The sequence below is a fragment of the Scyliorhinus torazame genome, chromosome 1, assembly GCF_047496885.1.
Source record: "Scyliorhinus torazame isolate Kashiwa2021f chromosome 1, sScyTor2.1, whole genome shotgun sequence".
NCBI classification, from domain to species: Eukaryota; Metazoa; Chordata; class Chondrichthyes; order Carcharhiniformes; family Scyliorhinidae; genus Scyliorhinus; species Scyliorhinus torazame.
In genome coordinates this window covers 35,237,136-35,255,808 of record NC_092707.1, presented here as the reverse complement: position 1 = coordinate 35,255,808, position 18,673 = coordinate 35,237,136, and the positions used below count along the sequence as shown (strand labels likewise).

Genomic DNA, 18,673 nt, shown 5'->3' with positions numbered 1-18,673 from the left:
TACGCCAGCAGGTCCATGATTGGGGGCGTGGAGTACAGCCAATCCACTTCCAGAATGAAGTCGATCCGCCACTGCTTGGCTGCCCTCTCTTTCCTGTCCCTAAGAGCCTTGTAGGCTATACTTTCACCCCTGATCACTGTCTTCAGTGCCTCCCAGAACGTGGAGCAAGAGACCTGCCCGTTCTGGTTGCAGGATACATAATCATCGGTGGCTTGGGGTATTTTGCTGAAGAATACACCCACCTCCCCTCCCATGTACATATACCAAGACCACCGGGGTCCTGCTGACCATTGTGTACAAGCCCCTGGGTCAGTCACTGTAAATGAGACTGGTCCTTTCAATTAATATGACCATTGGCAAAAAATTGGCAAAAAAAAAAAGAATTGGCAAGTCATGTTGCAGCAGTATAGAAACTTAGTTAGGCCACACTTGGAGTATAGTGTTCAACTCTGGTCGCCACACTACCAGAAGGATGTGGAGGCTTTAGAGAGGGTGCAAAAGAGATTTACCAGGATGTTGCCTGGTATGGAGGGCAATAGCTATGAGGAGCGGTTGAATAAACTCGGTTTGTTCTCACTGGAACGACGGAGGTTGAGGGGCGACCTGATAGAAGTCTACAAACTTATGAGGGGCATAGACAGAGTGGATAGTCAGAGGCTTTTCCCAGGGTAGAGGGGTCAATTACTATGGGCATAGGTTTAAGGTGCGAGGGGCAAGGTTTAGAGTAGATGTATGAGGCAAGTTTTTTTTTTTTTTAATTTTCACATTTTCCTTCAAAATTTACACCCCACCCACAGATCCCATCCTCCCACCAACCCAAACAATGGCCCACCTGTCAATATATGCATCCAATAAAACAAACCCTCCCACGGTGGCAACAAAAAACAAAGGAGAAAAAGAAAAAGGAGTCCGGGACCGCCATGGTCACCATTGACCTGTAGAGGCCACTCTCTTTCTCTCTCTCTCTCTCTCTCTCTCTCTCTCTCTCTCTCTCTCTCTCTCTCTCTTTTTCCCCCCCCCCCCTCCCCCCCCCCCACTCAACGCCTTCCAACCTTTGAAAGAGTACCGTACATGATACCCAAGAGTTGTACCCCCCCCCCCCCCCCAAAGTCTCCAACTCCTCCCGTCCACTGCCTCTTGTAAATCTCCCCCCCCCCCCCCCGCCCAATCTCTGTTCCTTCCCCCCAACTTTCCACCCCGGCTAGACCACTCGGACCCTGTTCTGCCAGGCTCCAATGGCCGCAGCTCCTCCCCCCACCTCACTCCCGTTCACTGGCCGGCTTAAACCGGCCAGCGTGGAGGCCCCCGCCCGGGTCCCTTTCCCCCTTGCCCGGCCCTAGGAAAACTCAGAAATCCCCTTTTAGCACACAAACCCCGCATATCCACCACACCCCAAAGAGCCCTCATTTCGAGTGAAAGTCCCATGACTTCCCTTGTCCAAATATATACAACATTGGCTCCTTTAGCCCATACACCCGCACGCAGTGAAACAAAAAAAGAAGAAAATACAGTTAGTCACGAGGTCACATCGGCACATGGCCATATCTCAATTTCTCAGTTCTGCCACAGTCCTGCCTTCGCAAACTCCTCCGCTGCTTCCGCAGTTCCAAAATAAAAGTCCCTGAGCTTGTAAGTCACCCTCGGCTTCGCTGGATATACAATGCCGCACAGCACCTTGCTAATGTACAGTGCCCTCTTCACCCAGTTGAAGGCAGCCCGCCTCGCCAGCTCCACCGTAAAGTCCTGGTATACACGTATACCAGCTCCAGCCCACTGCACCACCCGCTTCTGCTTGGCCCAGCTCAGGACCTTCTACTTCACACTGTACCTACGGAAGCACAGAGTCACTACCCTTGGCGGCTCACTCGCCATTGGTACAGGCCTCCACGACAATGAGCCCGATCCAGTTCATATCGGGAGGGATCCTCCCCCTCCCCCAATAGTTTTGTCAGCATCGCGGCAAAATACTCAATCGGCCTCGGTCCTTCAACTCCTTCGAGCAGCCCCACAATCCTCAAATTCCGTCGCCTGGATCTGTTTTCCAGGTCTTCCGCATCTCCTTCCCCATCGAGGCAAATTGATAACCGTGCTGCAATAATGTCTCCTCCCCTTGCTCTCGCACCTCTGCCACTGCGCTCGCCACCGCCGTCATTACCGGGGAAATCGCCTCCTCCACCAGTGCACTCAAAACCTCTCTCATCTCCTTCCTCATTGTCTCCATGTATCTTGTAAACTGTCTTTCGAATTCCACAGCCATCACCTTCGTTATTTCTTCAGCCGTAAGCAATGCGACCTCCACTGGTGCTCCAGCCTCCATTTTCCTTGGTGACCCCATGGTGACCTTTCCACTCCCTGACGGACCTTCAGCTGTTTTCTTTACGGACGATTTTTTGCTTACCCTCGACATTCTTATTCACTGTGCCGTTACTGTTTCTTCCTGCTTTTGCTGCCTCCGTGGACCCTGGGACTGGGCTTAAAGCCCCGAAAATGCCGTTCCCGAACGGGAGCCCTCCATTGTGCGGCCGCCTCCCGCCCGCCGTCACCGGAAGTGAGGCAAGTTTTTTTACACAGAGGGTAGTGGGTGCCTGGAACTCTCTGCCGGAGGAGGTGGTGGAAGCAGGGACGATAGTGACATTTAAGGGCATCTTGACAAATACATGAATAGGATGGGGATAGAGGGATACGGACCCAGGAAGTGTAGAAGATTGTAGTTTAGTCGGGCAGCATGGTCGGCACGGGCTTGGAGAGCCGAAGGGCCTGTTCCTGTGCTGTTCTTTTCTTTGTTCTTTATTCTTTGCACCCCCCCTTGTCTTAGTGTCGAAAAATGAATGAAACATTTGTTCTAGCCTGCCATGGGTGGCACGGTAGCACAGTGGTTGGCACTGTTGCTTCACAGCTCCAGGGTCCCAGGTTCGATACTCAGCTTGGGTCACTGTTCTCCCTGTGTATATGTGGGTTTCCTACGGGTGCTCTGGTTTCCTCCCACAAAGACATGCTTGTTAGGTTAATTGGACATTCCGAATTCCCTCTCAGTGTACCCAAACAGGTGCCAGAATGTGGTGACTAGGGGCTTTTTATAGGAACTTCATTGCAGTGTTGATGTAAACCTACTTGGGACAATAATAAAGATTATTATTATCATTCCTTATTCGCTGTCGGTCCTGCTGTCTCAGGTGTGTTTCCTATGGGAAGACTACACCCATCCCCAGATGGGCGAGGTCTCTGGATCTCTTTGCCGGCTCATTGAGGACCCTCACATTCCATGTAGGGATTACCCATATTCACCTTGTGAGCCTGGTCCTGTCCAATCGGGTATGCCCTTGCTCTCGGGCCGTTCAAAATGACCACAAACTGCTTCCTCCTCTTTTGCCATCTCGCTCTCGCTCACCCCCCCACCTCCATCCCCGTTGGCATTAACCCTCCCTGTGACCCCGCCCCTTTTTTGCGCTTTGTTTTCTTGGGTCTTAATCGAGCTAGTCACCTCTGCTTCGAGGTGCCGCAATCCGGTCCCTTTGGTGCTTGGTGGCCTTCTCGAGGTCGCTTGCTGCCACCGCTCCATCTTGGCCATTGCTACCCTCTTGGGGGCTGTTGCAGCCTCCACTGCTGTCTTGATGGCTGCCAGGAGGTCTTTCTTGAGCTCCTCCCTGTGTCTTTGGAGCTCGGAGATGATGAAGCCCATGATTTTGTCCATCAGCGCCTGGATCTGCGTTGAGAACTCTGTGGGGTCGGCCGTTCCTGGTTCCATCCCACCTCGTGTGGCTATCGGTTCCGAGGCTGAGGTTTCCCTCCCTTGTCCTTGCTGGTCTTGCGACTGGGCGTCTAATGTTTCCCCATTTTTTCCCCCTCAACGATGCGGAATTGGGGGGGGGGGTGGTTAGACTGGGGGTTTGTAAATACTTTTGATGCCGATTTGCTGGAGTTAAAGGTTGTAATCGAGGATTTCTTGCGTGAGCTACCTTTCATGGCTAATGGCATGTTCTGAGGCATCGAAAATGATGTTGAACATTGTACAGTCATCAGCAATCATCTCCACTTCTGACCTATTGATGGAAGGAAGGTTATTGATGAGGCGATTGAAAATGTTTGGGCCTAAGACAGTGCCCTGAGGAATCCCTGCAGTGATATTGTAGCCACCTGAGTTGGCCACTTCCCGACTTAAAATGGAGAACCGCAAAGGCTGAAGGGAAATTCAGCCAACACCGACAAAGACTAGCAAATACAGAAACATGTATATTGGAACCTGCAAAACAACCAGACAGCACCGAAACCAGCAGCCATCTGCATAGTAATGTAGCAGCCATCTACATAGTAATGTGCGATTCCTAGGCACAATGGCAACAGTTAAGGTAAACAAAGCCAAGCCAGACTCCTCGGCGCCAGCAGGAGCCAAGACAAAGGAAGACCAACGAACATTTAGGGACTGCCTAGCGATCAGGGAACCGCTCCAGCATTGGAGAAATCGATTCAAGTGATCAGAAAGTAGTCCAATCACTTGGAACCAGGTACGGGGTCTGCCCCAAAGGGCGGGAAGCCCCTGGGGACTGTAAAGTAAAGCCCCCAAGTTCAAATCGTTCTTCTTGGCAGGGTCACTCAGCAGCGAATCAACCCTCGAGGGTGAACTGCCCAAGCTGCCTCCAAGCAAGTAAGTCTCAAGTCAACTCTTGCTACGAGATAGGCGCTCCTAGCTACCAGTTCATACCAGCTTTTGAATCCTACAGACTCAGGACCTGAACGAAAGGCCATTTGTTCCCTTGACTTGGTGGGCCCGTCCAAAGCTAAGTATAGACCTGTTAGTTATAGAGATAGTTTGTTAAGTAGAATTTATGCATGAGTAGCGATTGACTGTGTATAATAAATGTGTTTTGATTTGAATCTTACTAATTGGTGTACTGAGTTATTGATCAGTACTTGAACTTGAACCTCGTGGCAGTATCATAAAGATACCTGGCGACTCAAGAGCAAAGGTTATAAAACCGAGCCAATTGAACCAACCAAAAGTTAGCAACAATATCCTGGTACTGCATCTCCTTCAAGGCCTGCTTTTCCATGTACCTTTCAGAAAGAGGTGGGTGATGGTCGTGTTTCCAGAGCAGCCGCCTCAAAGGCAACATGCTGAGTTGAGATTTTGGACATGCGTGAGGGATTTGGTGGGTGACCATCAGCCAAGCTACGTTGAGGTGCTTGTTTGAAAGCTCTGGTGAAGTGTTCTTTCAAATAGCTTTTGACAGTCTGCCCAGGTAACCACTCAAAAGGATTCACCAGCTTCTTTTCTCACAGGGTCTCGAGGTTCTTAAACTTAAACACCACTGCCTGATGGACTTGTGGTCAAACAGCTTCTTCTGCATAAACTTTTCCCCAAGAGACTAGTAGTGCACGTGCCAACTGATTAGTGTGTTCCACAGCACAAGACCAGACCCATCCTTTGCAACACTGGGGACAGATAAAACCTCAGCACATAACACTTGGTGTTTCTGCATTTAGGGTCATTGCACAGTTTGCAGCCGCACACAAAGGTGGCCATCAAGGTGAGAGCCAGGTTGAATTCCCTTTGTGTATGTGTCTCTGCGGCTACGGTCCATTTCAGATCTCCAGATAAAGCAGAAGATGGCTTGAGACTACATTGGTGCATGAGGGGGCATGGGCCTGACCTGCACACCACCAAGGCTGCCAAGCACCAGATGACCAGATTCCTTCATGGAATTGAGAGAGAATGGGTGGCACAGTAGCACAGTGGTTAGCACTGTTGCTTCACAGTTCCAGGGTCCCAGGTTCAATTTCCGGCTTGGTTCAATTTCCAGCTTGGGTCACTGTCTGTGAGGAGTCTGCACATTCTCCCCGTGTCTACGTGGGTTTCCTCTGGGTGCTCCAGTTTCCTCCCACAGTCCAAAGATGTGCAGATTAGGTGTATTGACCATGCTAAATTGCCCTTAGTGTCCAAGAAAAAAAGGTTAGATGGGATTACTGGGTTGCGGGGATAGGGTGGAGGTGTGGGCTTAAGTAGGGTGCTCTTTCCAAGAGCCGGTGCATACTCGATGGGCTGAATGGCCTCCTGCATTGTAAATTCTACGATAATGCCTCTCCAACATAGCTAGTTTCTGTTTTAGCCAGACTATATGTTCCTTTCAGTTTCTAGCACATGCTGTGGTCCCTCCAAACATCCCCAGCACCTTCAGGCAGTTTGACCTACTGGTGAAAGGGACAAAGGATCGGTTGGCCCAGTTCCCAAAGAATATGGCCTCTCTCTATGCGATTTACTTTGACTCCCTAGGCCAGTTTACACTGGTTTCAAATACTCTTCAATATGCGCAAACTCCATTTGAGCAGAAGACGGTGTCATCATCTATGAACTGGGAAGTTTTGACCTGAGTGCTAAACTGGAATATTCCTGGTATCATGCTCACCATTACTGTTTTTTTAATATTCATTTATGGGATGTAGGCGTCGCTGGCTAGACCAGCATTTATTGCCCATCCCTAGTTGCTCTTGAGAAGGTGGTGGTCAGCTGCCTTCTTGAACTGCTACAGCCCTGAGATGTAAGTACATCCGAAGTGCTGCTCAGAGGAGAGTTCCAGGACTTTGACCTAGTGACAATGGAGGGACGGTGATATGTTTCCAAGTCAGAATGGATTTAATAATGGGAAATAAGGAATTGGCCGAAGCATGAAATAGATATTTTGTCGGTTTTCACAGTGGAAGACGCAAGTAACATGCCAATAATTGATGGCAAGGAGGTTATGACGGGTGAGGACCTAGAAATGATCATGGACAGATTCATCTGTGGCAGGCAGATTGGTGAGGATGACGTCAAGTATGTTTTTACCTCTTGTTGATTCCCTCACGATCTGCCGTAGTTCTAGTCTAGCAGCTGTATCCTTTAGGACCCGGTCTACAGTGGGAGTACTAAACCACTCTTGGCGATTTACATTGAAGTCCCCCACCCAGAGTACATTCTGCGCCCTTTTCACCCTCCATGCTTCCTCCAAGAAATGTTCAACATGGAGGATTTTACGACAATCGACAATGGTTTCATGGTTATTCAGATATTTTATTTTGAATTCCACTATCTGTCGTGGTGAGATTCAAACCTGGGTCTCCCGAGCATTACCTGGGTCTCTGGAGTACCAGTCAAGCGACTGTACCGCAGTGTCATCACCTCCCCCATCACAGCACACACTCTTCCCATTGCCCTTATCCATTTTGAAAAAACACTGTCCCAAGACTGAAATTGATATGCTGAAAGCACATTTTAAGCTTTTAGGAGCTATTAGGCAGTGGTGCCTGGGTCAATACTTGTGTAGATGTCACGAAAAGTATACATTTGATATGGGTATAATTTGCTTTATTGGGTACAATTTCAGGCCCCATAATGATTGACCACTTTGAACCAGGGGCTCAGTTCTTTTGTTCCTTCAAGACATTAACCACAAATTAAGAAATCTTTGCATGAATGCCAGTGTAGATTGTCTTTTTAAAATATCTGGTGATTTGGCAAATGGTGTAAGAATCTACCGTGAGATGAAAAACTGCTATTAGATTCTTCAGCCCAAAATTTAATTACAGCTTTGAGTGTAAAAGTCAGTTAGATTACTTTTTTTTTTAAACAAGGGTCTTTCTCAGTAATGGGATTTTTTTGAGCCACCCCTCTTGTCTTTGATCTGACAGTACAATAAGCCAAACATCGCTTTCTGACCTGTTTTGCTAGGCCTCTCCTTGAAAACAACAATTTAACCTGCTATTCCCATAAACATAAGCAGGTCTTCTATGCTGAAACTTGTCATGATTTTGTTGCAGTAGGTCCATTTGCTGATTTATTTTCTTTGCCAGATAAGAGCAGCAACTGCATATATGTAGTCTTTATTGCAGAAAAATATTCCATGGCTCTTCACAGATGCATAACCAGATAGAATGGGCAGAAACCAAAGGAGGGTTGATTGATGGATTAATCAAAGACATAGGTTTTAGATAGATTTTCATGAGAAGATGGAGGTTGTGAAGAACATTTATTTTAAGTGAATAGGGCAGAGTTAAATATTCTACAGGTAAATAAGATATGGTAGAAATTTGTATTAGGAGATGAAAAAGGTTTGTTGTGTTCAGTTGTTAAATTTCAAAATGATGTAAGAAGAGGTTTGCAGCTGGGATAAGGTCATAAATAAATCGACAATGTTGTTCGTTATTTTACCCAAAGGTGCTGGTCATAAAGAGCACGTAAAAGTTTATATATCCGGGGGAAGGTAAATTTCAAAAAAGGATAAAAATGATGGGAAAAGATCCAAGAGGAAAATGAAAATTGGGTGTGGCCGTGCACGATGTTAAGAAAGTGCTCTTTGCTGGGACAGAACTGTGAAGAAGTCAAGTGGGCAGCCTTCAGAGAGGTGTCGAGTTCCAGAAAAAAGGTTTTGTTTTGAATCCCCACGGCCAAGTGGGGAAGAAAGAGAGAAGCCCTGTGAAATACCTCCTATAGCAACAGTGGGCTGTACCTTGCGGTAATATATTTTTTTTAATAGATTAAATATCCATAGGGATTGTTGCCAACTAAGATTTGTTGGGAATGTTCTGTAAAACTAATTTTAACTAAATGTAATATTTTGTGTTCAAGTTGTCTCCCTGATTTATATACATTTTCTCGTGGTAAAATACAAATAGAAAATAGTTGTGATTGCTTGTCAAGTTTCCTTTTTTATGATTTGGGTCGCACCGTTATAAGGTGCTCAGGCACATGGCATTTAGATGGCCAAAAATGGGGCTGCTCTAATGGGGTGGATGTATTGCAGTTTCACAAGAGGTCAGAGTTCGGAATAGAGAGTTCAAGGGGATAGATTTGTCGGGTTGTGCGCGGTTTTAGAGATGGGGAGGGGCAAAGCAAAGAAGGAATTTAAACAAATGGTGAACAAAGAACTTGTTTTGCATTGCATCGTATGTCTTCAGAGCAGCCCAGTGGATTTTATTGTCAATTAATTACTTTTGAATTGAACTCATGGTTATATAGGTAAATGTGGAAGCTAATTTAGAAGCTTAGTATCTTGATTTCTGATGACTATGCATGTGTGGCTGGCTGAGAAGATTGGGATCAGCAGTGATTCCTTGCATGAATGTTTAGCCTGCTAACATCATTGAGCTTAATCTTACCTTCACATAACATTTACCGATATTTAGTTTCCGGCATGAGAGCTGGATATCAGTCAGCAATGGAATTTAAATGTCATCTAGCATGGGGTTGAGAGGCCAAGGTTGAAGCTGAGACAATATAGTTATCTGTATAGCTGCCTGTACCAGGCATTGAATAAATCCATTAAGCTAATGGAGCAGCTCATCGAATGATGTCCCTGTTTGTCTAGAGCACTGTGATCACAAAAAATATATACTTCTGCATCTTTTCTTGCGTGTACAATTCATGTTCTCTATGCTGCGTGACACAAATATAAACCAGGACTATCATAAGGTGGTGAGTACAGGGATCAGTTATTTATTTGCGTTGTTACAAATGATTATGTAACATTGCCATTTTTAATTACTGTTGTCTAATAACCTGACTAATTTGGGGTAACTTGATGAAACGTGTTAATTGACGTTTGTCGGTTTTGTGTAGGTTTTCAACAAGACTGATCATTTGGAAACTCTGCATTATGTGTCTGTAGAGGTAACAGCACTGTGAAGCTGATACTTGCAAGACTCTTCATATCTGATATGTTTAGAATTTGAAATAGACTCCTTGCTTTTGAAATAAAAAGCTTTTATTTTAAGTGCAGAATCAGTGTATGATTTACAGTATTTTGCCCTCATTCCTCCATTAAGATTTCTCATTTCGCCATTGTCAAATTTTGTTTGCTATTACTCCTATGAAGTCAGCAGGGGGAGGTAGATAAGGTGGTTAAGATGGCATACGGGATACTTGCCTTTATCAGCTGAGGCATAGAATATAAGAGCAGGGAGCTTATGATGGAGCTGTATAAAACACTTGTTCGTCCATAGCTACTGTGTACAGTTCTGGTCACCACACTATCGGGAGTAAATGATTGAACTAGAAAGGGCGGAGACGAGATTCACCAGGACGTCACCTGGGCTGGAGCGTTTCCACTATGAAGAGAGGCTTATTAGCCTGGAGTTCTCCTTGGAGCAGGAAGTCTGAGGGGGGACTTGATTGAGGTGCGCAAGGGTCGATTCCCGGCTTGGGTCATTGTCTCTGCGGAGTCTTCGCGTTCTCCATGGGGACCCGTGGGTTTCCTCCTGATGCTCTGGATTCCTCCTACAAGACCCGAAAGATGTGCTTGTTAGGTGAATTGGACATTCTGAATTCTCCTTCCCGAACAGGCGCTGGAGTGTGGTGACTAGGGGATTTTCACTGTGACTTCATTGCAGTGTTAATGTAAGCCTACTTGTGAGAATAATAAAGATTATTATTAGGTGCTCAAAATTATGAGGAACATAGATAGGGCAGACAGAAAGAAACATTCCCCTCAGTAGAGGGGACATTAACCAGGAAGCATAAATTTAAGGTGAGGGATTTGAGGAAAACCCTTTTCACCCACAGGGTGGTGGGAATCTAGACCACACTGCTTTAAAGGGTGATTGAGGCGGGAACCTTTTACAAGATTTAAGCATATAGATGAGTACTTTAAAAGCCATAGCGTGCAAGTCGACGGACCAAGTGGTGGACAATGGGATTAGAATAGATTCATGTTTGATGGCTGGTGTAGACACGATGGGAGGAAGTCCTCTTTCTGTGCTGTAAAATTGACTCTTGACAAATGTTCATTGTTCAATTTTCAGATATTGACATTTGAAACCAAAAATCCTGAAGAGCTGGCAGAACGCTTACGAGCTGTGTGTGGGAACCAGAGTAACGCATATGCACGACTACTTGAATACCGTCTCAATGCACTTCGAGGCCTGTGGAATGCACAACGACAGTTAGCACTTGAAGAACAGCATGAGCGTGAAAACTCCAGTGACGAAGAGACCATGTCCTTGCTCAAGCGGCAGGGTTTGCTGCAACAACCAGAACAGGCACCATTTACCTCTCGCATGGGCCTATTATTAGTATTTCCTCTGATCCAATCACAAAGTAAAACGGACCCATCTCTGTGTAACATCACTGCTGAGGTACTCCTGAACTGCCTTAGAGATTGCCAGCCCCTGAGCCTCACAAAAGAACCTGCTGACTGTCTGAATGGTCTGGAGGCTCTGCTCTGCTCCTGGCTAGAAGAATCACCTGCTTTGGGTCAATCAGTCCCATGGAAACAGAAAGAAAATGCTGCAGCTGCACTGGTAGCTCTTGCCTGTGCAAGGTAGGAGCATTCTGTCAAACCTTTAAATTGTAATAACTGGAAATATTTTTCATATACTCGCTTACAATGCCTTCAATGACATTATCATCTTCGGCGTACCCTGTACTGTGAAAGATAGCTACGGGAAAACACTGACGTAATAAAAATGAATGCCACATTGAGTGTTTTCATCACTGACCTGAGACTTGTATTCATGATCGACAATATTCATGTCTTCCAATTTCCCTGGGAAACGTTATCTCTTTTTATACATGTCACAGCCTGCCCATGTCAATCTACTGATGTTTTGAGGGGCAGTTCATAAGCCGCTTCATTATAGTCATTATATCTGGTACGAGTTACCTGAAATAAAAACAGAAAATGCTTGTAATAGTGTCAGTCAACACCCATAAGCAGAAGACAAGTTGCACATCTAAAACCTCATCATCTGTCTTTTCTCTTTACAGATGGACCTGTTATATATCTTACTATTTCAGATTTTAAGAATTTGTAATTTTTACTTTTTAATTTTACCTGTTCTGAGTTCTTCCTGATGGACTACCATTCAGTATTTTAGTCTGGCATTGTACCAAGAATACCGTGGGACACTATACTTCAAAGGCCATCAGTGCAAAATATCCTATCTGGAGTTCAAAAAGCATCAAGGTGACCCATTTGGATATCCCCTTCCCAAACATCCAAATTATTTATCAGGAGGAGATTGCAGAAAACAACCCATGGATAGTTTGAAAAGCAACAAACAACACAAACATTGTATCTGGGTGGTTGGACCAAAGACCGTAAGACATGGGAGCAGAAGTAGGCCATTCAGCCCATTGAGTCTGCTCCACCATTCAATGAGAGCACGACTGATCTGACAATCCTCAACTCCACTTTCCCGCCTTAGCCACATAACCCTTGATTCCCTTATTGATTAAAAATCTGTCTATCTTGGCCGTGAACATACTTAACACCTCAGACTCGACAGTCCTCTGCAATAAATAATTCCACAGATTCACTGCCCTCAGAAGAAATTTCTTCTCATCTTTGTCTTAAATGGCCAACCCTTTAGCCTTAGATTGTGCCCTCTGTCCTAGACTCTTCCACAAGGGGAAGCAACCTCAGTATCTATCCTGTCAAGGGTACCTCTGAGCCTTCCACTCCAAATGAATGTCTGTGAGCAAGAGCAAGTTGATTCAGTGCCTAATCTTCCTGCTCTTGTTGCAATGCAAATGTTGGTGTCCATGTCATCAGGTGTGTATATTGCAATATTCTGATATTGTGCATATTATGTCAAACCATTAATATAAATGGTACTCATCTAACAGTTCGTAAATCAACTATTCTGAAATCTCTTTTGCGAAAACAATTCCTAACTTTATATCATTGGGAGGCACTGCTCAATCCTTTGCTCAAAGAGAATGGACATCTAAGTAAAAGTAGGTTAGGTTTTTGTGCATTCCATGAGGAGCAAGTAACATTTCTCTTCGTCCCACTGAATAATGAGGACTCGAATAGAAGTCTTGGAACACAAAAACATTAACATTGTTGTCGAGACCACCAAGCAACGATTTGCTGATATGTATTCTCTCTCTCACAAACACACTTTTGCTTTCCTTTGGAAGAGATAAAGGAATAGTCAAAGGGATGGCAAGTAGTTTTTAACAATTTTTTTATTAAACATAAAAAAGTTTGCTTTGAAAACAATACTCCTTCGCTCCCACTTATCTTCACAGATGTTTTGGGCAGCACGGTAGCATTGTGGATAGCATAATTGCTTCACAGCTCCAGGGTCCCAGGTTCGATTCCGGCTTGGGTCACTGTCTGTGCGGAGTCTGCACATCCTCCCCGTGTGTGCGTGGGTTTCCTCCGGGTGCTCCGGTTTCCTCCCACAGTCCAAAGATGTGCAGGTGAGGTGGATTGGCCTTGATAAATTGACCTTCGTGTCCAAAATTGTCCTTCGTGTTGGGTGGGGTTACTGGGTTATGGGGATAGGGTGGAGGTGTTGACCTTGGGTAGGGTGCTCTTTCCAAAAGCCGGTGCAGACTCGATGGGCCGAATGGTCTCCTTCTGCACTGTAAATTCTATGATAAACAGATTTAAAGGATAATACAGGTTACAAAATATATCTTGTGCTGTAAACACACAAAACTCTCAATCCCTGTAACCCAACAGGCTAACTGTAGTCAAACCCCACCCCACTCGGAAACAAAGTGGTAGATGCCACTCAATCGATCTTCTGCGGATGTCTCCTCAAATTCCCCTAGATGACAAACTACACAGTGAGCCAACTGAACTCCAGTTTCCACCTCAGTGTTTCTAAACTGCACTCTTGAACAGACATGCCGTAGAATCTTCTTTCAAACAATGTTTCCCCTCCACTGTTTTCAGTAGGGATCCTGTTGCTAACTTTTGGTTGGCTCTTAAATGTTGCTCGTTGTGTCTTTACTTAATTTGCTCTGTTTCTATAACCTTTGCTCTTGAGTCGCCAGGTATCTTTATGTTACCACCACGAGGTTCAAGTTCAAGTGCTGATCAATAACTCAATACACCAGTTAGTACGTTTCAAATCAAAACACATTTATTATACACAGTCAATCACTACTCATGTATAAAACTTCACTTACTAGACTATCGCTAACACTAAGAGGCCTATACTTAGCTTTGGAACTGGCCCACAGGTCAGGGGAACAAATGGCCTTTTGTTCGATTCTGAGTCTGCTGACTTCAAAGCTGGTATGGACTGGTAGCTAGGAGCGCCTATCTCGTAGCGTGGAGACTTACTTGGTTGGTGCAGCTACTAGGCAGGTCACGGTCAAGGGTTGTTTTGAGCTGCTGAGTATCCCTGCCAAGAAGGATGAATTGAACCTGGGGACTCTATTTTATAGTCCCCAGGGGTTTCGCGCCCTTTTGGGTGGATCCCATACCTGGTTCCAAGTGATTGGACTAATTGATCACTTGGATCGATTTCTCCAATACTGGAGCTGTTACCTGATCGCTGGGCGGTTCCTAAGTGTCCGTTGGCCTTCCTTTGTCTTGGCTCCTGCTGGCGCCGAGGAGCCTGGCTTGGCCTTGTTTACCTTAACTGTTTCCAATTGTTCCTGGGGATCGCTCATTAATATGTAGATGGTTGTTAGTTTCAGTGCTGTCTGGGTTCCTGCAAGTTTTGATATATAGGAAACTTTGCACCTGCTTGTTTTTCCTGTGTTTGACTGAATTTCCCTGCATCCTTAGCGGATCTCCATTTTAAAGTCGGGAAGTGGCCAAAATCCGCCTCCAGATTTTCCAATGCCCCTTTCAATATTTCTTTGCCTTAAAATGTCACGGATTCAGGTTTTTCACAATTTCTCCGGTACTCCGTCCCAAATGGAATACTATTGCTCCAAAAATTGGAAACCAGAGTGACATCACTGTGATTGCTTCAGATATCTGGCTTTTCTCTAGCCACTTTCACCCAGGCTGCCCTTTTCAGGTCTAACCTTAACTTTAGTGTTCAGAATCCTGTTCCTCTTTTCCTTTTTACTTTAATCTTCCTGGAAACTTATCTTCATTCGCTAGTTTCTAGAACTGTCCTTTAGCCCTGGACTTGCTTTTGTGCCCATTGTATGGCTTTCCTACTTCAGGCAGTGCTGAGAGCGGTTCACTCTAGCTTCCTAGTTCCAACTTTTAATTCCGTCAAACACATTCAAAAAGATTTTTTTCTTAAAGGTGGCCCCCTGATTGCTAAGCAACAGCTCAATCTTTCTCCAAGCTCGTGTTTAGCTGTCATAAATCCCTTCAACACAAGATGCACAGTTTTAACTGAAACCAAAAAGCCCCATTACGCCTTTGTCTAACATGAATCTAACTAGAGTTTTATCCTTTCCTACACAGGAACACTAAACTAAATCCATTTAAATCTATATTTTATTTCTAACATGCAACAATACCAATATAGATCACCTAAAACTACCTCTGCTTCCTGACACATTGATTGGTATTTTAAACCTTGTAACAATGGCTTCAACCATGCAATATTTCTTCATTCACCTTCCTCTTTCCCCCCCCCCCCCCTTCCCACAGCGTGGTTTTATATTTTCTGTTACGATTGAATACACAGCCTAAGTATAAAACAATTATTCTCAAAAGGACCCTCACAATTAGCTGTCTTGATGCTTTCTGTTATCAGTAGTCAGTTGATGTGAAAATGTTGTGGCCACAGACCTGTGTAATCAAGGAAAAGAATCAACTTGCATTTATGTAATCTTGGTGGTTAGAGACTGCTCACTTGCGCCAGACAACGTTATTCAGCATTTAACTGCATCAAAGTTCAAACAGAGGGCTATTTCACTGCATCACCACTTCCATTAAATGCGTTGATGCTCTTTTTATTTGCAGATAGTAAACTAGTTTGGGTTTTTTTGTTCACTGCAAAATTTGGAAGATTAAATGGTGAACATAACCAATATTTTGCTCACATAGAGCACTGATAAATGCAGCTAGCGGTTACAAATCGTTTCTTATCAAATGGCAGCTTCATGGTTACTCTAATGTTGAAATTATTGTACCCTGCAAAGCCTTAACTTAGAGCATTGTTGCAACATCTACTAGTCTAAATTTCTTGGCCAAAATGCAGAGGACAGCTTGATCTGATTGCCGCTTCCCTTGTATATGCTGAATTTGTGCAATAATATGCATGTTGTGTGAATATAATTCAGTATTGGCATAAATATGGGATAATTCCAAGAAATCGAGATAACAGCCTGAGATGAAGTCCGATTCAGTTGCAGGGAGGGTAATTTACCTCATACAAAAGCTAGATCTGATGAAAGGTCATTGGCCTAAAATGTTAACTCCGTATTTTGTTCACAGATGCTGTCAGGTCTGCTGATACGTTCCAGCATTTTCTGGTTTTATTTGGGATGATTTCCTTGACAGTTTTAGATGATGAAGAGCTTTAAAATTAGGGTGAATGATCAGGGGAGAGAAATTTCATTCCAGCATTAGCTGGTAGTAGAAATATCCATTCAAGCAGAAAATAACTGCATTATGAATATTAAACACAACAGTAGGTATATCAATTTTTTTAGGGCTGCTGTTTGATGCAGTTTTGAATTTATAAAGTACAGGAGTTGGTGGGCCAGTCATTTTTTATTGCAAGTAAGGGTCTGGGATTTCTACCAGGCAGCGTCGCTTCAATATTCATACTTGTGCAAGGGGTTGTTGGGGGAGGCTTCGATTTTTAAAAGCCCTGAGAAACAGCTGCGGTTTCCTGTTCTGTTAGGGTTCCATTTAACAGGAATGATTATGATCAACCAGGGAAGTTGAGCATATTTTTCTGTCTGCTTGAATTCTCTCGGGATACTGTTTTGAAAGACCATTTCCTATAAGTGTCATGGTGTGTGTCTTATCTTGGGAGAGTCATTGCAACTTGGCCTTGAAACTGCAGTATCGTGCATGTGCAGTGTGGCTATAATCTCAAACTTTGCAATGAAGGCTGATATTCAAATGCTGGTAGCATTGTTAGTGTTTGGGAAATTAAATAGTTGGCTTGACTAGGAGATTAAAAGTGCTGCAGGATGTTCAATAGTTACTCTTCTCCTGCAGAAATAAGAAGTATAAATCTCAAAGGTCAGTTGTTACATGATAATGGTGTTAATTAAAGTTCCAGACCTATTAGACCTTAGCTTCACTTGGACAGGCCTGATCTCAAATGTCAAGATCACATACATATTTCTGCATCAGAATATTTGGGTTCAGGTCCCACTCCAGAGATGAGCACATACAGCAGTGCAACACTCCCTCACTAAAGCATTCAGTGGTGCATGAGATATTAAACCAAGACCCCTGCTGTCTCATGAGCTGCCAGTTTACCTACAGGTTGAGAGGGTTGTTAAGAAGGCGTACGGTGTGTTAGCTTTTATTGGTAGAGGGATTGAGTTTCGGAGCCATGAGGTCATGTTGCAGCTGTACAAAACTCTGGTGCGGCCGCATTTGGAATATTGTGTGCAATTCTGGTTGCCGCATTATAGGAAGGATGTGGAAGCATTGGAAAGGGTGCAGAGGAGATTTACCAGAATGTTGCCTGGTATGGAGGGAAGATCTTATGAGGAAAGGCTGAGGGACTTGAGGCTGTTTTCGTTAGAGAGAAGAAGGTTAAGAGGTGACTTAATTGAGGCATACAAGATGATCAGAGGATTGGATAGGGTGGACAGTGAGAGCCTTTTTCCTCTATGGTGATGTCTAGCACGAGGGGACATAGCTTTAAATTGAGGGGAGATAGATATAGGACAGATGTCAGAGGTAGGTTCTTTACTCCGTGAGTAGTAAGGGCATGGAATGCCCTGCCTGCAACAGTAGTGGACTCGCCAACAATAAGGGCATTCAAACGGTCATTGGATAGACATATGGACGATAAGGGAATAGTGTAGATGGGCTTTAGAGTGGTTTCACAGGTCGGCGCACCATCGAAGGCCAAAAGGCCTGTACTGCGCTGTAATGTTCTATATATGTTCTATATGTGACTATCCGTAGTCTGGCTTGATTCTATTATTTCACTTTATTTTTCCAGCATTAATCCTCTGGCTTCGTTCCCCATCACTATGTCAAACAAGTGGAGAGTTCTGCGTTACCATACTGCAGTTGGTAGATAGACGAGTCACCAGTATAGCAGTCATTGGGCTATCATGTCTGACATATGCTAATTACTGGCTGTGTGCATTGCGCCTGGAATTCAATTAATTGATTTTCTTTTGTTTCTGAAATGTATACCAGTTATCTTGCTGTCATATATGCCTTCACATATATATCAGCAAATTTTTCAACTAGGCCAGAATGCATGCCACAAGCAAAGTTCAAAATGCCCTAACCTGTGAGTTGGATTGAATTTGATTTATTGTCACGTGTCCTGAGGTACAGTGAAAAGTACTGTTCTGCATACAGTCCAGACAGATCGTTCCATACAATAAAAAAAAAAACAGGACAGGCATCAGGTGAAGCATATGGAGTGAAGTACTACTCAGTAGAGAAGATGTATGAAGAGAACCGTTCAGTCCATAAAGGGAAGTGCTAAGGGTTTTGGCCAAGGGTGGTATCATGACCGGTACAGGCTTGGCGGGCCGAAGGGCCTGTTCTTGTGCTGTATGGTTCTTTGCTCTTTGCCTACAGTGCCGTGAGGCAACAGTGCGAATCACTGCACCACCGTGCCACCCTAAAGGTTGACTATAATAGTGTTCCTTCACTCTTATCATTACAAATATACACAGATTTTGAGGATAACAAAGGGTATAAAATATATCTGATGCTACAATATTTTCAGTAAACACACAGTCCCTTAACCCAACAGGCTAATTGGTCAGACAACATCCTACTCTGAAACAAAGTGGTAGCTATCCAATCAAACTTCTTTGGATTCCTCAAATTCCCCC

At 44.5% G+C, this 18,673-nt stretch overlaps 1 protein-coding gene across 1 annotated transcript in view; it reads left to right on the top strand.

Annotated features, from left to right (window-relative positions):
- LOC140397295 (probable E3 ubiquitin-protein ligase HECTD4) overlaps positions 1-18,673 on the top strand; it is a 561,188-nt gene that overhangs the window by 17,791 nt on the left and 524,724 nt on the right. Inside the window, 1 exon segment of the mRNA XM_072486148.1 lies at positions 10,771-11,288. Coding sequence (XP_072342249.1) covers positions 10,771-11,288 — 518 coding nt within the window.